The sequence below is a fragment of the Sphaeroforma arctica genome (genome assembly GCF_001186125.1).
Source record: "Sphaeroforma arctica JP610 unplaced genomic scaffold supercont1.120, whole genome shotgun sequence".
Classification (NCBI taxonomy): Eukaryota; class Ichthyosporea; order Ichthyophonida; genus Sphaeroforma; species Sphaeroforma arctica.
The window spans coordinates 88564-112871 of NW_014040438.1; the positions used below are offsets into that span (position 1 = coordinate 88564).

At 41.5% G+C, this 24308-nt stretch overlaps 7 protein-coding genes across 7 annotated transcripts in view; 2 read left to right on the forward strand and 5 right to left on the reverse strand.

The window, feature by feature from the left end:
• SARC_02630 (hypothetical protein) overlaps positions 1–557 on the reverse strand; it is a 5589-nt gene extending 5032 nt beyond the window's left edge. Inside the window, exon 1 of the mRNA XM_014303600.1 lies at positions 412–557. Coding sequence (XP_014159075.1) covers positions 412–469 — 58 coding nt within the window. The 5' untranslated portion in view covers positions 470–557. The remainder of the gene's footprint in view (positions 1–411) is intronic.
• A 1561-nt stretch (positions 558–2118) lies between these two features.
• SARC_02631 (hypothetical protein) lies at positions 2119–8064 on the reverse strand. Its single transcript, XM_014303601.1, has 5 exons — positions 7923–8064; positions 6580–6683; positions 5241–5356; positions 4112–4222; positions 2119–2981 (listed from the first exon to the last, which is right to left on the reverse strand). Exons 1-5 carry the CDS (start codon positions 7997–7999, stop codon positions 2775–2777), a joined length of 615 nt encoding a protein of 204 aa, XP_014159076.1. The 5' UTR covers positions 8000–8064; the 3' UTR covers positions 2119–2774.
• A 177-nt stretch (positions 8065–8241) lies between these two features.
• On the forward strand, positions 8242–10461 carry SARC_02632 (NADH dehydrogenase (ubiquinone) 1 alpha subcomplex 8; the record flags this gene model as incomplete). The annotated part of the gene is made up of 4 exons (XM_014303602.1): positions 8242–8245; positions 8899–9040; positions 9227–9359; positions 10269–10461. The coding sequence occupies 4 exons, from the start codon at positions 8242–8244 to the stop codon at positions 10302–10304; spliced, it is 315 nt and encodes a 104-aa protein (XP_014159077.1). The 3' UTR covers positions 10305–10461.
• A 6-nt stretch (positions 10462–10467) lies between these two features.
• SARC_02633 (hypothetical protein) lies at positions 10468–13739 on the reverse strand. Its single transcript, XM_014303603.1, has 9 exons — positions 13305–13739; positions 12911–13048; positions 12557–12659; positions 12299–12437; positions 11941–12143; positions 11366–11763; positions 11155–11237; positions 10874–10956; positions 10468–10742 (listed from the first exon to the last, which is right to left on the reverse strand). The coding sequence occupies exons 1-9, from the start codon at positions 13538–13540 to the stop codon at positions 10635–10637; spliced, it is 1491 nt and encodes a 496-aa protein (XP_014159078.1). The 5' UTR covers positions 13541–13739; the 3' UTR covers positions 10468–10634.
• Positions 13740–14196: 457 nt separating this feature from the next.
• On the forward strand, positions 14197–16228 carry SARC_02634 (hypothetical protein). The gene is made up of 4 exons (XM_014303604.1): positions 14197–14370; positions 14571–14670; positions 14798–15522; positions 15688–16228. The coding sequence occupies exons 1-4, from the start codon at positions 14305–14307 to the stop codon at positions 16051–16053; spliced, it is 1257 nt and encodes a 418-aa protein (XP_014159079.1). The 5' UTR covers positions 14197–14304; the 3' UTR covers positions 16054–16228.
• Positions 16229–16314: 86 nt separating this feature from the next.
• SARC_02635 (hypothetical protein) lies at positions 16315–19356 on the reverse strand. The gene is made up of 3 exons (XM_014303605.1): positions 17034–19356; positions 16818–16906; positions 16315–16611 (listed from the first exon to the last, which is right to left on the reverse strand). Exons 1-3 carry the CDS (start codon positions 19139–19141, stop codon positions 16457–16459), a joined length of 2352 nt encoding a protein of 783 aa, XP_014159080.1. The 5' UTR covers positions 19142–19356; the 3' UTR covers positions 16315–16456.
• Positions 19357–20782: 1426 nt separating this feature from the next.
• On the reverse strand, positions 20783–24097 carry SARC_02636 (prolyl-tRNA synthetase). The gene is made up of 8 exons (XM_014303606.1): positions 23841–24097; positions 22932–23115; positions 22568–22784; positions 22251–22371; positions 21998–22147; positions 21669–21808; positions 21365–21508; positions 20783–21172 (listed from the first exon to the last, which is right to left on the reverse strand). Exons 1-8 carry the CDS (start codon positions 24015–24017, stop codon positions 21025–21027), a joined length of 1281 nt encoding a protein of 426 aa, XP_014159081.1. The 5' UTR covers positions 24018–24097; the 3' UTR covers positions 20783–21024.
• Positions 24098–24308: the final 211 nt, after the last annotated feature.

The following is a 24308-nucleotide window of genomic DNA, read 5'->3' on the forward strand; positions in this document are numbered from 1 at the left end:
TATATATATATATATATATATATATATATATATATATATATATATATATATATATATATATATATATATATATATATATATATATATATATATATATATATATATATATATATATATATATATATATATATATATATGCTAGTGACCATATATTTGGCCCTTGATTATACATTGCACAGTGGTAGATGAACGTCCGTGTTGCGACAGAAGTTATGTATGTTCATATTAGATAATCTATCTACATTGGGATGTGTAAATTGAAATTGAGCTTAAGTTTGCAGTTAATATGACCCTTTTAGAATGTACTGCTCAAACTAAAACTCGATGGTCAACTAGATGGTTTCTGTACGCTTCACTCGGCCATGTGAGGTAAACAAATTGAAGTATGGAGTAGGCCATGCACAGACATACCTACACCTCCACAGCCTGAGGATAGACGCAGGGCGGAAGCGATTCGAAGACCAAACATGGTTGCTGTGGTAAATATATTGCTATACACTCAACTGAATATTGTGTCTTATGTGCATATATGCTATTGATACTCGCTTATATATTGCCTATCGGTACTCACTATTGATGCTCTTGTTTGCCTAATATGTAACGAGAAGTACATCTGTGACATCACCCGACCCTGCCAGCCTACCACGGCGTGTAATATTTATATTTTAGGGTTTTAGGGGTTTCGTCAACATGTCAGATGCGTCGAATGTGTCCAATGTGTCACATGTGTCAAATGTGTCAGATGCGTCTGATCAGTGATCGTCTGATGGCTGTGAGGCTCTGACTGGCACTCACACGTAAACTTTTAGGGTTTAGGGTTTTAGGGTTTAGGGTTGGAGCTGAACGGTGTCCACACTCGAGCGCATTTTTCATTCGACCAATGAAAGACACATTGAACATTCGAATCAGTAGCAAGACTAAAAGACTCTAGAGAGAGGTTGCATAAATGCATAATTACGATATACCTATTCATTTATAAGCGGAGTTGCAATTCTCACCCGCATTTGCACATTGGAAGTATTCATTTCTTCGTTCATAATTTATATTCGTTCACGCATCGATAGTGATTCCGATAGTGACTCTGAGGCCCAGTGGTAGCCATGCACGTCGTAAAGCAAACGTGCCGTTGCATGACAACGCGAAAACAGAAACTCCATAAAACGTCTATTCAATTTGAAAGTGTAGTGTATCATCCCGGGATAGCTTATTATACTTCACATTAGAAACTGTGCAGCTCGGTGACAGAATCTGTGTATCAAGGGACATCAAAATGCTATCCAACGCCAAACGATTAAGCTCAAGCTCAGACATTGTGTGTCTTAGATCCAGGACAAAGGGAAGAAACACAAGACTGAAGTTTATGTTGTGATTGAGTCCACACACCACAGTGGTGTACGAGGGTCAAGTGTGTACACACATTTGATTTTATTTATTTTGATTAGAACGATGTTAATGTTTTATTTCCCTGATCAATATGGAAGTTGCTTTGAATACTTTAATAGTGAAGAACTGTTTAGTGTCTAGATCCGTTCGGTACTACTGTGATAGCAATGTCGTATTTGCACTTGTAACGGCTGTCGCACTCGGTGTTTATACGCGACAATCGCGAATCAGTTCACATGTACATGTTGGGCGATTTTCCCGACGAATTCAAAGCTCTCTACTCCTCAGTCAAGCAAACACGAAGTCATACAACAGACTATTATATTCCAATTCGCGTTTAGAGTCGGTACAGGTTTAGACGCAATGACTCGGAGAGACCGCATCCGCAAGACACTAGTCATTATTTAAGACGGCAGTAGTTTAAATGGCAAACGCCATTTAATTTTAAATGTGTAGAAATAAAGACAATATACAAGGACAAAGTGATATATCAATTTCACCTGTAGCTAGATTTTGTGTTGCCAAAGCCTTTTCAAATAGACACAAGAAGCCTACTGTGATGTTACCACGGAACAGAAAACAATGAGACGAATCGCCACACGTATCTCTAGCACACTTATCTTCAACACACTCATCTTTAACAGACTTGTCTCTAACACACTCATCTTTAACACACTCAACTTTTAACACACTCATCTTTAACATACTTGTCTCTAACACACTCATCTTTAACACACTCATTTTAAACATATTTGTCTTTAACAAACTCAACTTTAACATATTTGTCTTTAACATACTTGTCTACAGCACGCTTGTCTAAAACACGCATATCGTCAACACACTCATCTTTAACATACTTGTCTTTAACACGCTTGTCTATACCGCACTTATCTTTGTCGCATTTCTTCTGATCACACTCATTTCGTCACACGCATCTTTATCAAACTTGTATTTATCACATTATTTTCATGCTTCTACGTCACCTTTTCTCGTGAAGAAATTGCCATTCATAACTGTGATTTGTTAGTAGTGCATTTAAGTATTCCTGATGACTGTTTGTGCCTATGGTTAGTAGTTGTGCTTGACTGTTTAAGCGTGTCGTTAATTTGTTGGTAGTACTTTTAAGTACTTCTGATGACTGCTTGTGCCTGTGCATAGTAGTTATGCTATTCTATTTGGTCGTCTGTATAGTGGATGAGCATATACAACTCCTTGATACAGCCTAGTATGATCTAATATGCTACATCCTAGTATGATGATCTAGTATGATACAGCCTAGTATGATGATCTGTGACTGTGTGCGTTTGTGATCCCTAGTTGTTTAACCCCTGTTTGTGTTAGCAGTTAGGTGTCTGTCTCCATGCTCGGCGGTTGTTGTTCTGGTGGTTGGGCTATGCAGCATTCAGAGCCCATTTGTACTGTGCGTAACCGACTGATACGGTTTCTCCGCGGTCTACCTTCTGTTTGAGTGTCATGTACTGTGTGCGTAGTTCATCCTCCTCGTCTTCTGGTAGGTACGTCTCTATAAAAGCCATGACGTCAGCGATGCTTTCACCAAAGTCAGCCTTGTACCATTGGAACAGTTGGCTGATGGTGATCTGTGGGTGTGAGCGCACCAGTGGAAACGTGCATGTCGGACGGTCAGCATGTTTGGCGATTTGACAGACTTATATATACATATATCTATATCTATATCTACATCTACATCTACATCTACATCGATATCTACATCGATATCTATATCGATATCTATATCTACATCGATATCGATATTTATATATATGTATATGTATATTTATATGTATATATGTATGTATATATATATATATATATATATATATATATATATATATGTAAAGTCAGATGCCACATGTCACTTATCATTAGAACAAAGATAAAAGTCACATGTCACTATCATTTTGACAGGATAGCATATCCTTAAAAACTGAAATATCTGTAACCTGAGGAAAGAATCTAAACGGTAGACCTCTATTTGGTACGACTGCGTAAGCACAGCGAGCAAAAAGGCTGTCATGAATGGTGGGCAGACAAACTGTTCCCTTTCCCATGCGTAATAAGAACTCGCACGTGACACATATCACAATGACACATGTCACAGTGACTGGCATGTCACAGTGACTGACATGGGCATGTCACAGTGACACATATGACAGTGTCATTGCTAATATGTTGGATCTCTAATGCACCTTCTACTGCAATCACCTTCCACAAAACAATTCCTTGCGCAATTGTCACGTCGTATGAAAACCTCATTAAAATCCTGAAAACCCTAAGACATGGTTGCATAGCAACCAGCGGTCGCACACCATTCCTCGCATAAGAACACTCCCTACTCCCGCCATTGTGCTGAGCTGTTCAGTGACGCGCATGAATGAACTACCGAGATTCCCACTGTCCCTATCTACGAGCTAGATTGTGCAAGTGTGTGCATACTAGTGTGTGTGTGTGCATACAAGTGTGTGTGTGTGCATGCAAGTGTGTGTGTGTGCATGCAAGTGTGTGTGTGTGCATGCAAGTGTGTAGGTGTGCATGCAAGTGTGTGTGTGTATGAATGGGGATAAGAATGTTTCGTCTCGTACCGCAAACCACAAGTCAGATGGTCCACAGATGCGATCGATTGAATGTGTATTTTGTTTGTCGTGAGCTTATTTTGTCACACGTCGTGCGCTTATTTTCCTGTGGTGTGGTGCATCCCATGTGCTCATACCTCTTGTTTGGCCATGTCTATTTTCGTGTTGTTCTCCACAAAGTTTCTGGTGGCGGCGTTTAAGCCTCGCTCCAAAGTCATTTCGGAGTAGATTCTGATCGGAGGACAAGACTGTTGAATACAGAATGTTACGCAATGTATGAGTGCTGGTTGGGGGTGGGGTGGGTGTGTATCGCTTAGCAACGATTCAATAAGTATTCAGAGATGCAATGTGGCCCGGTGTGCACGCTATTCGATGCGAGAATTTGGAATGTGTTATATTCATGGACTGTGAATGTGTTATGTTGATAGACTGTATGTACAAAGACGGTGAGGGTATGGATGCATATATCTCATGTAAATGTACATCGACGGTGAGGGGTATGGATGCAGCAAGTGCGAGTTGTTTAAACCAACCACTGTCAATTTCCTTCGTACAACGAACAGCAATTGCTTGTCCGTGGGTTTAGTCACATACACTGGCTTAGAGGGGATTAAAGACATATGGCACTCTTAGGTTTAGGGTTTAGGGTTTTGAGGATATTTGGCTCTTTTGGGTTTAGGGTTTAGGGTTCATCTGGTAGTGCGATATTCTAACTTCACCCGTATAACTATATGACCAGTTACACTGGAAGACTCACTGACTGAAACACATAGCCACATTCAGCAATGGAAACTGCACTCTACGGTCCAATCAGAAGAATCAACCCCGGCACATTAAAGCACTACAAGACTACTAGGTCACCCAACTACAGTATATACAGAAACAATAGTCACCCGCATACTAAAGCAGTACAACACTACGAGGTCACACAACTACAGTATATGCAGCAACAATAGTCACCCACACACTAAAGCAGTACAACACTACGAGGTCACACAACTACAGTATATGCAGCAACAATAGTCACCCACACACTAAAGCAGTACAACACTACGAGGTCACCCAACTGCAGTATGTAAAGCAACAATAGCCACCCGCACACTAAAGCAGCACAACACTACGAGGTTGCCCAACTACAGTATATATAGAAATAATAGTCACCCATACACTAAAGCACTACAACACTACGAGGTCACCTAACTACGGTATATACAGAAACACTAGTCCGGCGGCCATGCACGTTACGCGTAGTGCGAGACAACACACCTTAGCCCCACAATTGAGCGCAAAGTGAATGCGTGGATCTGCCGTCGACAATAACGTCGCACGCGGGTCACCCTCGGGCAGAGCTGTCTTTTTGCCGTCGGGATGCACTTTATTTCCTGAAGTATTGGAGCCAGGGGACGAACAAACGGTTTACTCATTGTTTGAAACGGTTTACGCATTGTTTGAAACGGTTTACGCATCTGGTTTTTATCTTCCTTAACAATGAGTCATGGCGGGATGGTGTGTATAGGTGACTATTGATTACACTATTAGCAATACTCTCGAGAACCCTCATCATCGGCCACTCCGTAGGAATGCCGATTTGGTTGTAATTTGATGAGGCTTTAGGGTTTTTGGGTTTTAGGGTTTAGGGTTTTTGTTGAGGCGTTGAAAGTAATGTGAATATTTCTGAGCCGGCTCTGAAGAACAAACTATTGCAAAACACTTCCAACAGATAAGTCAACCGCACATCCTCATTACAGACAGCAGATGTGAAGTTATCACTGGATTGAAAGAACGAGAACGAAGGCAAAACAAACGCTACACACAGCCCTTGTACCTGCTGTCGTTTAGTTAAGAATAAGACTGACTGTTATCTGCGGCTGAGTTAGAGTGCAGTACCACAAGGGCACCAACGAAAAGAATCAATTAACACACTCAACAATACAGGCATGAGAAGTGCACTACACAGTACACACAACACACACGTGATGACCACACACACACACACACACACACACACACACACACTACATGTAATGACCACACACATCACACACACACACACACTACATGTGACGACCACACACATCACAACTCGTACACGCACAACACACACACACACACACTACATGTGATGACCACACACACATCATACAAACACACACTACATGTGATGACCAGACACATCACACACACACACACACTACATGTGATGACTATACACATCACAACTCAGTACACGCACAACACACAAACACACACACTACATGTGATGACCGTAAACCACACACATCACAACTCAGTACACGCACAACACACACACACACACTACATGTGATGACCACACACACCACACACACACACTACATGTGATGACCACACATATCACACATAGCTCAGGAGTAGACGGAGGCACATACACAGCTTAGCACACACACACGTTAACGAGATGTGACTACAACGTTAACTTGGTAGTCAGTGTCCACGTGCACAAGTAGAGCAGATACGATGGGGTGCCAGTGCTGTCAACAGCATGCACAGTCATACAATAGCAACCAACAGCATACACATACACAACTAACAGCACACACACACACAACCAACAGCACAAACATACGTCTTAAGATGCCGTGTTCGATGATGTCCAGTGAGTAGATGTCACCCCCTATGTTGTAACACGTGTTTTCCCAAAAGTTCTTCACGGCCAACACAGTCGCCGGTCTGCATAAGCCGTGCAAGTGCATGTAGGACACCGGGTTTAGGGGTTTAGAGTTTTAGGGTTTCGTAGGACAGGTTTAAATTTGTTGGCATATGGGTAGTGTACACTACATAAATCCGGTGCATTGCTAGTTTAAGCGTTAGCTGGGTTTAGGGTTTAGGATTTGGGGATTAGGGTTTACCTACACCGCTTGTGTTCGTGATTCAGTCGCGTAAGCGAGTCAAATTGCATGAAAAGGGGACTATTCGAAATTGACACAAACCGAAACGAGAATAAACCAGGTTTACACGTGTTCACATAGACTTTCACACAGCAAATCAAGTAACACAACACCCATATCACCCTCGCCACAAAGTCACCGTCTTCTACTGACAAAACAGAATAGCAGCAGCACTCTCCTGTACCACTCGAGAGAAAACTAAAAATCATCACACACAGAGCACACAACACACAACACACACCAAACATGATACACTCATTGCCACACACACACCACCGACTAAACTATAGTAGAATGTCCACATCATAAGACCATACATAGCCTTAGAATCTATTGTTTGCTTATAACTAGATGCGCAGGGAAGACTGTCGTATAAATCAGCACCTACAGGAAAAGCAATGTATGTTCATAGTATAACACAGATAAAAGCAATACATACTTGACGTAACACCTGCAGGCAAAGCAATGTATGCTCATCCTATAACAGGTGAAGCAATGTCTCCTTAAAATCTAACACATGCAAAGCAATGCATAGTTGCACATCATAAGACCATACATAGCCTTAGAATCTATTGTTTGCTTATAACTAGATGCGCAGGGAAGACTGTCGTATAAATCAGCACCTACAGGAAAAGCAATGTATGTTCATAGTATAACACAGATAAAAGCAATACATACTTGACGTAACACCTGCAGGCAAAGCAATGTATGCTCATCCTATAACAGGTGAAGCAATGTCTCCTTAAAATCTAACACATGCAAAGCAATGCATAGTTGTATAAATCAGCACCTACAGGAAAAGCAATGTATGTTCATAGTATAACACAGATAAAGCAATACATACTTGAAGTGACACCTGCAGGCAAAGCAATGTATGCTCATCATATAACAGGTGAAGCAACACCTCCTTAAAATCTAACACAGGCAAAGCAGTGCGTACTCATGATATAGCACAGGCAAAGCATTACTTGCTTACAAAACAAAGCTAAAGCTCGCTCACACTATGCAGACTACATCTTACCTTAACTTAGTCAGCCCATGGACCGTTAACATATTATACACATTCAGGAAAAAGGCCATCAGCTCCACCTCAGACATGGCTTCGACATTAATCTTTTTTAATACAGCAGTTTCTCTGCGGAATTCTTTGAATACTCGACTCTGAATAAACAAGGAATGTATTGAACAGTGTTTAACTACTTAAATAGGACTGTATCAACGATCACATCGAGGACAATATTCTTAGAACTAGCGACAGGAGTATATATATATATGAATACGTATACATAAAATTATACAAATGAATATATAAATGAATAAATATATATATATATATATATATGTGTGTGTGTGTGTGTGTGTGTGTGTGTGTGTGTGTGTGTGTGTATGTGTGTGTGTAGTGTGTAGTGTGTGTGTGTGTGTGTGTGTGTGTGTATATATATATATATATATATATATATATATATATATATATATATATATATATATATATATATATATNTATATATATATATATATATATATATATATATGTCTGTGTCTGTGTCTATGGCTGTGGCGGTGTATGTGTTTTTGTATGTGTATGTTTATAATACCTCGTATCTTCTGGGTGATAAATTTTATTACTACTTGAATGTATGCTGGCTATTATACAAAGTGTGTCACTGTATCTTGTTAAAGTACAAGACTAGTTTTGTGGTCACTTGCACTTCGACCGACCAATATAGGCTCCTATTCTGTTAAAAAATAAGACGAGTTTTGTGGATAAATGAACGTCGTTCGAACGATACGAGTTCGTTGCGCGACGCAAATGCACAACACAACATCACAACACGTATGTACCATGCTGTTGTTTGTGAAATCGAATCGCAAAGTACTGCTATTCAGAGGTGCTATCTGATTTTTACACGCATATGCATTTGCGATGAGTACCTAGTCATTGGATCCGTCATTTTCGAACATGTACAAACACCTTTACCATCATTTCAATATTACAGCGGTACTACTCGCCGGTGCAAGACACTATGGACAGTATTGCAAGGCGCAGAATGATGCTTTTATGTACTGCAAATACGACAAGAAAGACCCGGCCAAATGTGTAGAGGAAGGAAAAAAGGTTACCGCGTGCGGTATAGAATTGTATGTGCCCTGTATATTGCGTTTATTATACAGTTATTCTCGACGTGGTAAAAAAATCCTATATCGCTACTATCGGAACTATCGTTGTTGTCGAGGAATGCCGTCTAAGTGGTCGCTGGTGTATCAATTCTGAATTAAGCTGTTGAAACATTAATGTGCTGCTACGTTTAATTTGACAAACAATAGTTTTCAGAAGCTGAAAGACAATTGCAATGCGGAATTCACGGCGCATTGGCAATGCCTCGATACCAGCAATCAAGAAAACTGGAAATGTAGAAAGACGCAAAAGGCGTTTGACGATTGCGTTTTTCAGAAAATGGTATGTGTAAACGCCGCCTATTTCTTCATGTTGGAAACATGATGAGTGAAATATAGTATAGACCGAACACGTACTCAGAGATATATGTGTATTTATAAGTTATATATATACATATATATATATATGTATATATAAATATTATTTTCTATTAAATTTGTATAATTTATCAAAACAGCTGTATTATGTTATATATACTCCTATGTATGCTCTATTTTGTATATGTACAGATTTACATATACAAATATATATATATTATATATGCATATGTATATGTTTATGTTTATGTATGTTTCATTTATATCCAATACATATGGTATATATATATATGTATATATATATTCATTTATTTATTTGTGTGGGCGTGGGTGGTTGTGGGTGTGTGTTCTATTCACTTGAAATTGAATGTTTTTGTATACATACATTAATATATTTGTAACATATTTTTTATATAGTTAAATAACATGTATACTTCGTGGTTTTGTAATTTTTTTATATCTGCTACTGAACAATCACATACTAAGTCTATTGGTCTACTCATTAAACGCGTATCATGGTCGTTCTATATTGTAGGTTGTATAATCGGATACAACATATGAATTTTTACGCTTCTTCGAACATGTACGCATGTTTATAAATAGGAATCTGTGACAGTATTATTTTGTAGAAGTGTGCAGTTGAGACATCTTCGTGTTTTTTTATAGCCGATATTCTTATTCAGCCTACTATAGCAGTTCAGCTGTATGATTCTGGTTCTGGATACGGGAAATTTTTATGAAGATTTGTTTCCACTTTCCGTACACTGTCCGTCACTCCAGCACAATGTCATTTGGTACATCAACATGCAGGCTTATCTGTATGAAACAAGTGGACGCGAGCTGTACTCAGTTTCGAATTTATTCTACTTTGTAGGGCCTTTCTGGAGATTACAATGATGTACTACCTTAAAGTATTTAGCTCATTACGCGAGAACGCGTAAAACAGCCCATCACGCTAGGAGGAATGTACTGGAAAAGGATGAGGGGGGACATTCTAATGCGATTAATAAATGTGAAGTGCTTGGATTCAATCTGATGCTTATTTTTACTCCTTATGATGGTTTTCACTTGTACATTTTAATTAATTTATTATTAAACTTGTCTTATCAGCGATGTCTTATCAGCGAAATTGCGCTGACTAAGCTAACTGATTTAAATAATAATAAAGAAGGCGGGCTTCTTGCACGTTTGTACCTTAAATTATCTTATTGAGTTTATATTGCTTGCCCAGTTGCTTGTGTTATTGTTTCTGGTCGAGGTACTTGACTGCTTCTAATACTAATGGTTCTAACTCTTCGATTGGAATGAATTGGTCGCGCGATCTGAGTTGATTTCGGCCGTCCGGATCCTAAATGGACAGTCATATTTATGATAGAATGGAATGAGAAGCGAGATAGATTTCTTGTGTGCAGTATAAAGTCGAATAAATCGAAAATGAGATCAGGTTGTTTTGGAAACGATAGAGTATTTTGCACATACGTTATTGTATTTTTCCGACTGGCTGTGCCAAGTGGGCACCGTGTTGTTTTCATTTGTGTTGACCCAACTGAGATATTTCGTTCCTACATATAGAGAAGGAGAGAATTGCAGTAAATGTCCTGTGTGATGGCGTATATCCACATAAATGCGACTGAAATATCGCGAGCTGGGGCATTTGTTGAGTTCAACTATTCTGCATAGCGGCAGACATAAACGCGCCTTTTTGTGCTTAAATACGATCGAAACGGAATGAACTTGTCCACATTATGACCATCGCTTACCTGCGTAGTTATTCAGTGTCTCGTACCCCCATTTCTGGAACCCGTAGGTGTGCAACTCCAGGACAACCGCCTTCTCATTGGTCCTACAGCGAGAATGCGAGCACGAACATGAGAAATAGTTACTACTCCGCTTCGTATATCGTACAAAGTATGATCATGAGTGAGTATGTCGGTATCGACCAGTACGTATACCTCCAATTGTCGCACATACCAGAAGGAATTCGCCATGCCGGCCCCGTGCATGCCGATAAAGAGCCCTGCCCTTCGCGAATTGAGTATTTGTTCCATGTGTGTCATTTCAGCGAAGTCGACTCGGTTGATGTGGAATCCATTTCGCTCCAACATGCCGATCACTTCATCCTCATTCACTATGACTCGATAGGGTGGATCGGAACGGGCACCATGTATTGTCGGTCCACGGAATATCAGAAGTGCCTCCTTAGGATCCCATTCGGAATCGGTAAGATTCATATTTGCAACAACCGTTCTTTTGAAGTCCGGAATTGCAGTCTTTAATGTCTCAGCGTGAACTTGAATTCTCTCCGCACGAGCACGCCATTTGGTAGCATGCGAGTCCGCAATCATTTTGTTCTTGTGAGCCAGAAATTCCTGCTCAAGCGAATAAGAACACCGAGGTAAGAACCACGTGACCCCTAGAGACAGAACACAAAATGATTCTATTCAAAAGCCCTAGAGACAAGATCCAGAAAGATTCTAGTCAAACAACTATGTACCTAAGCAAGCATCAAAAATCTAAGGGGGAAACGTATACAATGCTGGACTTACGTGCAAATGCTGCATTGCCGGCTTGATAACGGGTACAATGATCTCTCGATCAGCCCCGAATACACCTCGTTCGAAACAAGTGAGCTTCGTGCCCTGATGTCCAATTGCATTGTCACGGAAGTAGACCTTATTTTCTTTTGTTATTGATCGATACATTTGTAGCACAGGCTCGGTGTATGGATCGTATTTGAAGGGCAAATCATCTTCGTGGTGAGCAAGGAGTAGAATAGAGAAATCAGTACTCCACAGTTTTGCGCCATCAAGACACGCATGCAAAATAAAACTATCATTGAAGTTGCAAGACATTCATTCGGAGGTATAGCATCGCAATCAAACCTAACCAGGTAGTTGAACATACCCATTAGCATCAGATTGAAAGCTCTATTGGGGCTTTGCTCCTCCACGAAGTGACGCATAGCAAACACATTCATCGTTAGGTGTAAACGATTACGATACCGCTCGTGGAAGAAGTGTGTTGTTCCATTGATATATGTGACCTGTAGAACAACATCGCAATATGTCAGCATACACCTTATACCTGAACTATTTCAGTGACTAGTCTTAGCTATCGCAAACCAGTAGCTACCAACAAAATCACTATCAATTCAAAACATACATCTGTCGTCGGTGTCACTTTTTTCACCTCTACGTCCAACTCCGGATGTCCCTTGTCGCCCAAATCCCAGAATAACTTATGCGCCTTATCTAGATAAGGAACCCTGCACTCATAAACATAAGAGTTGGATAACTCTGGTCAGGAATCATAATTATATAGGGTCAAAAAAACGTTAAGTCGGTTTAATCTGATACACACATCAAGAATAAAACAACTCCCAGATCATATAAGCAGCGCAATATGCTACTATCAAAAAACCAATCAAATATTATAAAATGACAGGTTGTGCCTTGTAAAAAATGCAATTGGGCAGGTCGCATGTTGTAGATTGGACATAAAGTCGAGCCTGCTTACCAGTTCAGAACGACAATCCGGTTTTTATTGGTATGGTCGACGCATACATTCTTCATTGTGCAAACTAGCTTTCCATCGGCATCACATGAGCTTGAGCTATCCATCAGACTCTTCCGTTGACTGCGTTTACCTTCGAGCCTTCCCAATCGAATATTCATATTAAGCGTACACATAATTCACAATCAAAGGTGAAGTTAATGTCTGCCGCTTCCATTGTGCGCAATATCAAAAGGAAGCTAGCATGTATTTGACCATATAGGAAGATATATGTAAGAGGCGGTATAATTCTGGAAAGCGAATTGGTGTATATTTGAGGAAAGGATCTGGCATATATTTGACTATACGAAAGAAATCTATATAAATTATTTTAGTTCAGGATACTGAATTAATGTACCTGTCCATGCCCGGGCGGTAGTGAGGTGCTCTTCTATCGTCGACGACATCGTATGTTTGCTCCAACGGTAGTTTTGCCCTGAAACTCCCCACTTTCGCATCGACATTTCCAGTCAAATTTGAAGCGATACGAAATGGATCACTTCTTTCACTCGTAATCTTTATGATTAGTACGATTGTCACCACAAAGGCGAACTTCAGCCCTCTGCCGACCGTAGACGGCTGAACTTTTACCATGGCGGCTGATCGACTAAACGACTATTTGGACAAGTCCATGAATATATATTTCGTTGTCTGTGGATGTTCTATATCACTCACAGAGATTCAAGCCTATGTGTATATCACTAATAAGGTTCTAAACAATACAACTACAGCATATGCAGTTGATTCGATCGGTTATGATTGCCTTCATCCAATATTCAAGTGCAGCCACGCCTCTGACTCTCTGTCTCTCGAAAAGTAAACATCATGTATATGAATATAAACTTGTTTCAGCTCTAGGGTTTCTTGGGTTTAGCATAGCTATTTGTGACGCCTCAATGGACAGAGGCTCAGTGTAAAGTATCAGAAAAATATTTTCTAAAAACAAATGAACTCGTAATTGAGGACTATTGAAAACCTGTACAGTTATTTAGACTTTTTTTTTTTAAAAGCTTTGTGATTCACCATGGTTACGTATATTTGTCCCTCGCATAGAAAATACACAGCTCTGCGGCTCGACTGCATGGGGAAATATTGTTCTATTTATAGAACAAATATCAACAGTCTAGAAAGCTTGATATGCCTGGTAGAGATTGTGTCAAGTGAAAAAAAAATGCGTTGTTTGTGATATTATGAAATTCTCTTCATCATGATGATGGTTATTATGAAATTTTCATGATATATCATTAGCTGGTATTTAGTGTCCAGCGTCACTATTTGATTGTTCGTTCCACGTTCATCAGGTTAGTACTGAATAGTAGCACCACTCGCTCCTGTCACTGTTCGTCGTCTTCGCCACCATGCCATCGTCCATGATATATGAGAATATAAATGAATCCGTCGGCCAGGAGGATGCCGTGGTAGAGGTAAGTGTTCGGTCTCTGTCTTCTCTGCTAAACCTCTTTTCTGTGCCCAATCCTTTGACAATCTGTAGCTGAAGCTGAAGGGTTTCAACTCTATACAATTTTGCATTACCTCTCAATTATTGTTTAAATCGCCTTATTATCGACTAATTCGTCCATACAAGTCAGTATAACTAACCTTTTCCTAATGTTCTTTCTCTCAGTTCCACGGCAACACGAAGCGCATGTCGTCAGATGCGGCCGCTGGAGAACAGCAACGAGAGCGGAAGCGCAAACGTAGATCAAAGCATGTGCCCCAAAGAGGTCAGTGTACTTAGGGCAATTCTCAGTAGTTGAAAATTCCTCGCCTTGTGTGAGCACGAGACTATCTATCTCCCTAACACAGCATTATATTTACGTTGCACTTGTTTTTAAACTATTCCCGCCGCAGATGATACATTCGTCGGTGATCTGCGGCAGTTCATGAAGGATCAGCATTACACTCAGTTTGACATGGCAGCCAACCTGAGCTGTTCTCAGGCAAAGATCTCGCATTTTCTTTGCTGCTACATGTCGGAGAAGGCTCACAATAAGATGGTAAGGTTAGCAATTCGCTGGAAGGAAACCACCAATCACTCATCGGGTCTTGCGGAGCGTGCACGTCGCGCATACTTAAGTCAGATGGCACAGCATCATGTGAAAGATTCGGCTTCAAATGGTGTTAAGCGTCAATCTTCGTTAACGCATTCGACTGCCGAACTCGTTCCTGGAACGGCCGACCACCCCAACCGTGTGCATGGGAAAGACCACCGAGTGGCACAACAATTCCACTACACTTCCTCTGTGGATTCATTAAGAGGCAGTGATAGCTCGTTAAGTCGAACCTTGTCCGATGAGTCGATCGGCAGAATGTCCGCGTCAGAATATTGCAGTAGTAAAAACACGCACAACGGCCGGGACTATCCTGACGAGGCATACGATGAGAACAACGCTCGCACCGACAGCTACAGTCAATACCTATGGAAGCGTCGAGAGCGGTCGGATAGTGGCTTTATTTCTGAAGACGCGGCCATCGCACAGCAACAGCAGGAGACCTGTAGACTCGAGTTGGGGTTAAAGAGGAGAGCAGGCTGGTGCTTGTCTTGTAAGAAGGGCAATGACTGCATGCGCAGACTGGTATGTTCGAGTTGATGTGCACTTCGATTGTCTTTTGCTCGGATTGTATTGCTACAAGTTTATGAGTGTCTGAATAGCCACAAATATTTGTGTATACATATGGAACTGTGAACTGGGTGTAGTGCTGCATACTTATGATTCACCTTTTATACACGTACATTACAGACGGAAGAGGACATTGCCGTTGCCAAAGGCCTCCTAGCAATTGCGCGGTCTCCAACCCCAACACAGGAAATACCAATCGTACCGAGAAAGCACTCAGTTGATCAACTGTACACGCGCTCTTCGTTACCCACATTCTCCGAAGCCCCAGTGCTACGCCGTGCATCTTCTCCGGTATACCCAACGTTCAGCGACAATGCTGATGTAGAGACTCATAGCAAACAATATGCCCGTGATCCTAGTGCGTTCAGTACTACTTGGAGTAGTGATGGCATCGTCTTCACCACTAGCGTTGGCCAGGCTATGAACTGCGTTGACCGTGTTTCTATAGATAGCGATTCATACACCCATGACCAATATGACATTTGAAATTGGCCGCAGCATGCAAGACAAGCATATGTGGCTGCCACCTTCTCACCTATTTTAAAGTAATATATATGCACCAAGAACTAACAGGGTGCTACCGAATGAGATTGCAGACTAAGCTATTACTCGGTAACGAATCATGCAATCCGGATCATTATAATAAAAAATATTCGATGCCTTCCTCGTTTTTGCATCTTTCGCCGCCATGCAATCTCGATATCACTGAAACGATAGATTCAGAACAACTTTTTTTTTGGAGTACATCAAATATCTTATATGCTTTAGTGCCTTTTTGTTATGCCGACTATCTTGCTTGAAGATACAATTTTCGCCACCGTACCCCATGCTCTTCCGCGCCTGTTGTACCTTCACTGGCTTGCCGAACAAAAATACTAAATTGGTCTTTTCATGATGATAAATTCACAAGCAGAACTCCTGGAGTTTCTTCAAAATGCTCGTAACCTTGACTACCTAATAACGCTCGCACTGCAGGTTTTAGCCTAGCTTGCATAGTGCTATGCGATCCCACGCCGGTTATTATGCGGAATTGTTGTCTCCGTCCTGTTTGTAACGGTGGAGATATCCGCAAGGCGTGTGCACAGATTTTGAGCACACAAAAAGGAAATTAATAGCACACATGAAGCCAGCAGCTAGCTAAGCACTTACTTTAACATAGCATGTGATAAGCTCAAAGAGTCGAAATACTGTAGTATTGGTACACGAAGCGCACTGGATCACCTAAACTACAGTAAACGCATAAGTCATACCCGATGCTAGTGCGATCTTGACCATTCGTATTCCTTCGTCGACGTGCAGTCCGTGCAGATCCAAAGGCCCGTTCGGAAAGTCCGGATTGCTGCAGTTACACGCGATATTGATGTAAATATTAATATAAAATTAAGTAGAAGTGCCCGAACTGCAATGTCTAAACATATCTGTAGCCATACTATCCCTTTAACTACCCATTAAACCCCCAAACTCACTTTGCTTTGAAGAGCTTATCGGCCGCTCTCGCGTGCGCCCTATTCAATCGTTCTGTGATTGCTCGGCCCTCCATAGCCCAAAACTCGGCAGCCTGGAAATGTTTTTTTTGGAAGGCAAAAACAGCTTTCCGGAAACATCGCGCACGCTCCAATGCCAAATCCTGAGCAGGTCCGCGTGCCAATTCGTATGCATTCAGATCAGCTGTATTGGATTTATAAACAGTATTCGCCAGGCCGGTGAGGGTCGATGTCTGAGGTGCTGGTCTTGTTTCATCTTGAGTTGCGCGTTTACGCTTCACTTCAGTGAAGCCATCTGCGTCTTGACGGCCTTTGCTAGTTGTTTTTCTAATTTTATTTGACCTCCGGACAGCTTTCTTAACCTTCTTCGCCGATGGCGCTAATGTCGCAGTGGGGGTCAGTAGATTCAAATGATCATTACATGCGCTCGCACTGTATCCATACATAGCGTAAACTTCATTCACAACATGCCTGGCAATCGTAGGATGCTTCGCCGCCAACAAATGCATCCTGAACTCGTCTACCGTAGCGCCCTGATTGAAGTTGCGATTGTGCCATACATTGTGGACCTGTGAGGGACCGAATGACATCCGATCGATGAAGTCGTCTGAGTGTGTGTAACCTTTGGCGGCTTTTTTCCTCTTTGAAAGCTCATCCTTCCTAGTGTACCTTTGGAAATACTCTTGAGCTACGTCTAATACCGCTTCTATTGAATACCCACAATCCGCATACAAATCAGCCAAAGCATCCGGAGATGCGAGTGGAAACTTCTCTTTCAGAATAGATGGCACAACTAGAATGGGTTTACTTTCGGTTGCATTCAAAGATTCGTTCGTCTTTGCGCTCTCATCCACTTGCGCTTCACTGATTTGCCCGGCAAATATCGCATCAATGGCTTCACTCGTATCACCGTTAGCATTCGTGAGAGCAACGGACAAGTCTTCTACAGACATGTCACTGAACATCGTGCACAGAGTCAACAAAGCCATATCGAACTCTTCCGAAGTCAACTGAACATTCTGACGTTCGTTCGCCATACAATTCATCGTCTTCTCTGTATTATTACTATCATTACATTTTTCTTCTTCTCTAGTATCCTCCATTATATCAGCAGCTATCAGCGCCACTTTGATAGTAGGTAACGAGGTAGTCGCTGCAAGAAAACCCTCCTGGTCTTCGCTAGACTCTAATGCACTCACCACTCCCTTAGACGGAGCCTTTATATTATTGTGAATCAACTCTTCCGATGTTTCAGTCATTGTGATTTGTCTATCGTTACTCTGTGCAGTTTGCATGTCCCTACATGTTGTCAAGTGGACTAAAAGCCCTTTTGGTTCACCGCCCTTTCCTATAGAGCTCTTCATGTCGATGATTGTTCTATTATTTGCAGCTTCTGTCTCCACGCTATATTTTCTCGTATATTCTGACATATCCTCGGCGTCACTAGACGCCGAGAGGTGGCTGGGTTCGCTACTGCTTGGAGTGAAACAAGGCGACATACTCTCTAGCGAATCTTCACTGTATTGCGAGAGACTTGACTCTTCTCTAATAGTCCCTTCAAAAAACGCTTCCTGGTTAGTTGGTATCTCCAACTGTCCGTTACCGAGGTCACTAGTTCCTGCTGAACTCGAAGTATCCGCCGCTATATTGTTCTTATCGTTCGACTTTGATGCTATATCATCATCATCGCCTTCATCTAAAATAGGTAACAGAAACTCTACAATGGAGCCCACATCGCTCTGCGGCTGGTCCAGAAGTTCCCCTAGCAGCGCATGATCAATACCAGGGAAGCACGCCAACAAAAAACTCAGTGAATCACGTGGTATCTGAGTTGAATCACCCGTTAAATCATCGGCAGATAAATCACGTGGTATCTGAGTTGAGTCGCCCGTTAAATCATCGGCAGATAAAGAATGTGTAAGTACTAATTCAGACACGTCGGTGTATTCGACTGTGCTTGTGCGTTTCCTTTCCGTCTTTCTCTCTGTCTTGAAACCACTGGTTGGGCCCTCGACACTATGTGAACGGACTGTTCCCAGCGAACTGTCCGCTTTTGTACTCGATCGTCTGACATCTGAATACTCGCCCATACTGACTGGAATAAATCATCGGTATGGGTTCGAGTGCGTGTAAGGACGCCATATGTTCTTTGTGAGGTAGTATAGGCTCCCAACAGTCCTCAACACGTGCTGAAATAGCCTCTCTCTTGCCCGTTTTTAAGTAATTATACATATAATAGTGCTTGGAAATAACCTTTCATGTCCGTATAATTTATATATATATATATTTATATGTAAAATATGTCACGATAGTCAAAGTATAATTCTATACAATATGACACCGTCGACGAGTAATTATACATATATTGATAGACGTTTTCACAAGAGTTGAAACCCCTGGAAGTTCATTTGATAGAATAGTGCCTGTGCGATGGCCGCCCATTCGCGTAGTGAATGTGATACTACTTTTATAGAACGCATATTCATTATTTACAAAAATGTCAGCATCCACGTTAATGATGGCCACAAGACAGTTGTTATCGTTCATTCGGTATGTTTTTTAGTTGTGTGTGAAGCTTTGGATTACAACAAAATTGTTTTGTGCTGCGGAGGTGCGCTTGTGCCAGGTAGTCTATTGACACTATTGATTACATAATCGCACGACTTCTGTCAGTGCTAGTTGCAATATTCTGTTTTTACTAAATCCCGTATAAGTACGACCAGCTTCAAGCTTTGTATGCTTCAGATAAAACAAGAGATTTTGCATGCACAACCCACTTGGGAAGAGTCTGTGTAGTTGTGATGATACAAGGAGAAATGCGCATCATAATATTTGGTCTCGCATACTTAACCTTATGTTGCGCTGTAAGCCGCGGTGTATATCATCTGTGGCAACGGAATGGATTTCTGTTGTTATCAGTACCAAGGAGCATTCCTTGTGGCTGTTTCGAGAACTACCTTGTATCTCGTACGTTGAGATTCATCTTTCGTTCATTTATCTCTTTCGTATGACCATCAATGATATCGAGATAGTCGTTTGTACTAAGTACTTTGCGACACCATGATACAGACTATCCGCAAATTTACCTTATTTTTCTGTCCTGGTTAACGTCTGTATTTCGCTCTGCACTAGCTAGCTGGATGGATATGGTCATCGGACCTATGATCCACTGACGACATGACCTACCTCAAGTGCAGGTTTCATGTGTGATTGACACCATGCACTCTTGTCTCGGTCTGTGTATCCAACAATGTCACATAGAATCGACATTCAAAGTGAGGCAGTGATTAAGTGAGACAGCGACGCACTCCACTAGTACCCCTCTGCACATGAGCAAATACATTAATATTGCTATCGTGTTCCCTATGGTAGTGCAACGCTAATCGGCAGACCGTTGGGCGAGGAAATTACTATTATAGCCACCGTAACTTTCCAAATGTAATGGCCATGAATAGAGTGTGTTTACAAAAACACATCTCGACACAAGCTGTTTCAATTACAGGGTCATAGAGAAAACAACAATAAGGAAGAGAGCAGGTCTACTCTACTACCAAATATTCGAATAAACCCTTGTAGTAAAGTCTCGGATTAGAATCCTTTGGAAGTACGTTTTCATCGTAATCTTCATCGCAGCAGTCACGTGATCATGCCAGATTATGCGACTATTAATAGCAAACTGGTAAAGAAGCGGTGGATGCGACTATCGCAATCAATTGAAGACAGCTCAAGGCCTCACTTGCTCGTGCGCTGAATTCGTAGCAGGCATTAATTTTAATACAACTATTCTAGCTTTTATATACACTATTGTCATTATATGTTCAATCCATCGAAGTCTGTGACGGGAACTAAATTCAAAAAGGTGCGGAGCTCTATCTAAAAGAGAGTCCGACTAGACAGAAGACGCAAACTAGGTTATTCTGCGGCGGCGCACAAGTTATTTTGCAGAGAAACACCCGTCCCTCTACTATTCAGCTTAGTAACTGCGTCCAAACATTGTGTAGCTCTTCGCCGGCTTCCCGCACTTTACGCAGGCCTTGCCCTTCGCGTCCGCTGGCTGTACCAATGGAATGCACAGGGACTTCGCACCCATGGAGGGCGCCTTATCGTCGATATCCATAGATCTGTGGTATGAAAAAACACCGAACATAATTAGAAACCAAGTAGGGGTCCTAATATAATGCAGCAATTTTCACTCCTAGGTGAGCCAACACTTGGGTAATCTAACCTCCAAACCCCGACAATGGGATTTCAGCTGGTGCCTTGGCCACAACAAGAGCTCGAATCGCGGAAACGCTTGCAACGAAAATACATACCTGGTACTATCCTTCTTTATACTCTCTTCGCAGGCGACCTCTTCGCACCATGGCATTTGGCACAGATTGCCGGCATCCAAAGTTGTCAGGAACTCTTCCCATGATTCGACAATAGGCTTGTGAGCTAGCGTCTCTTTCTTGGCTCTGTTCAATCGAGGTCCAGATAAATACATTTTAGTTTGAAGGTTGCGTATCTCCAAAGTTTGGTTTGACACACGAACAACTACCTGCTACAAATATACAATATCTAGAAAATAATAAACGAGCAGATACGGACCTAGAATGACTACTATCAAGGACCTACTTTGCAAACAAGTCGTCGTGAATGGTGTCCATCAGCTTGTGAAGAGACTCTGCGAGTGTGTCGATTTCGAGCGATATCTTTTCGCCGGTATCACGTCGAACTGCCATCACAGACTTCTTTTCGAGATCCTTAGGTCCGACCTGGGTGTCAATTATGAAAAAAAAACATAGAAATAAGCGAGGCTTTTGCGTCGGCTCTAATAGTGCTGGGGATGTGACAACCAATAACCATACACTATTTAAATATACAAGAAAAGGACGAAAACGCGAAAACCACAACTCTATATATAGCATAGTAAGAAAACGGCTCATCTGTCCGACTTCACATACCTCGATACGCACTGGCACTCCTTTCTGCTCCCAGTGACTGTACTTCCATCCAGGAGTGTAGTTGGACCTCGTATCGGTGGTAACTCGCAGATCTGCCATCCTCAGCATATCGCCGAGCTTCTGAGATTCGCCTGATATAAACTTGCGATCCTACAAGGACAAAAATACTGCACATAAGCTTGCTTTCCTCGCAGTTTGGTTGATCATCTACTTGAACACGTCACTATTTTGTCGCAAGAATTTGATTTCATACCTCGTCAGACGTCTTAGCTGTGATGCCACATGGAATGACAACAACCTGGTACAACGCTACTCGTGGAGGCATGACCAATCCTTTGTCGTCTCCGTGTACCATTATACATACTCCGATAGATCTGACAGGGAAAGCGAAAACGAACGTCAACAAGTTTATCATTCGAAAGTTTTGTGCAACGCGATAAAGCACTCTTAAACCTCGATTTATCGGGTAGTTCAGCAATGCATATGCTTAGTCGCACATGCTATTCGCTTCATCGACGTGAAAGCACGCGATTGGGCGGAGTCTCCGTGTCTCTACAATGCAAATCGTACCTGGTAGAGAACCCCCAACTGTTCTGCCAGACGTGTGACTTCTTAGCTCCTTCCACCGCATTCTCATTCTCAAAAGTGATGTCGAACATCTTACTGAAGTTCTGGCCCAAACAATGCGATGTACCACCCTGAATAGCGCGGCCACTACCAGGCACGAATGCTTCGACTGTTGTGGTGTATAGAGCACCTGCGAACTTTTCCTTCTCAGATTTAACTCCTGAAATCGGAAAGAAGTGAAGGTGAGCGTCACAATCAAACTGCTGCATTCTCAAAACTAATCGGGGCAAACTACTAAAGTCAAGTACAACTACCGGTGAACTAAACGAACCCCAGTCAAACCGTTCAGTTTGAAGGTATAAATTACCTGGTGTCACGGGAACTGCAAGCAGATCCTCGTAAGTTTGCCTATAGAATTCGAGGATGGTCAGTACTTCCGCATCGGCTTCCGCCTGGGTGGCATGGGCTGTGTGACCTTCCTGCCACAAGAACTCGCGTGTGCGCAGGAAAGGCTGTGGGTTCTTGAACTCCCAACGAACTACATTGCACCACTACAAGCAAGAGAAACCCCAGATGAGAACTAAATAAGTATTACGTGGTGTATATGTGCTGTCATAAACTTCAACCGGAAATTAGTGTATAAAACTACGATGAGGCGTTGCGAAGACCAACTAGATTCGCGACATCGCGGCAAGCAAAAGCACATAGATTGGAATTCGAGTATTATAAAAGTCAATACCGGCCCGGCATGCAAGATACTTCCACCGGTGAACATGAACGATTTTGTACAATTCACATTCGCGTGTAGAAGTCTGGTATGTTCAGATGATCATGTTAAAATACAACAAATAAGTGGAGGGGTATTGCGAATATTCTTTACACCCGCTCGTGACTTGATCGCAGACCCATAATATTAATATATACTTTATGTACGTTTACAAAGACACGACACTTTATGTATGTGTGGACGATGTGAACGCAAAGTAGAATGCGTTGATGGATATTGTCACGAGCGATACTTAACACAGTCGCACGGTAGCAAGCTCATCGCTACAATCACTATACCTAGATAAAGACATATCACTTTGAATGCATATCGATACATGCTCAAGAGCACCTCCGATACATATGCATATTCGCGCCCATACATGTGTACACCGATGCAATAAATAGCACTCGAATATATATATTACAAGGAAATCTCCCTAGCATATACATTTGAGGCTTGATGTCCGTTGTGAAGTTTTACTATTCACATTCTACATCAAACTCATACCTGGTTGATCTTCAGAGGCAAGTCGCGGTGACTACGAATCCACTTCGCGAAATAAGGGTACATGACGGTTTCACTAGTCGGGCGGATAGCACAGGGCTCTGCCATTTCCGAATTTCCAGCCTTGGTCACCCAGGCTACCTCGGGTGCGAAACCCTCAATATGATCTTTCTCCTTCATCAGAACACGTTGCGATACAAACAGAGGGAATGAAGTGTTCTGAACACCTAACCTACGGATGCGTTTATTCAAAAAATCTGCGTAGTGTGACAATACGAATTTGAGTTGGAAACAATTACAAATATTCATTTTAATATATTATATATAAACATTATATATATTTATATATATATATATATACATGTATATAAATATATATAAACATATATATATATATATGTATGTATATCATATATGTATATGCATATATATATCATATATATATACGTATTTACATGTGTATATTTATAT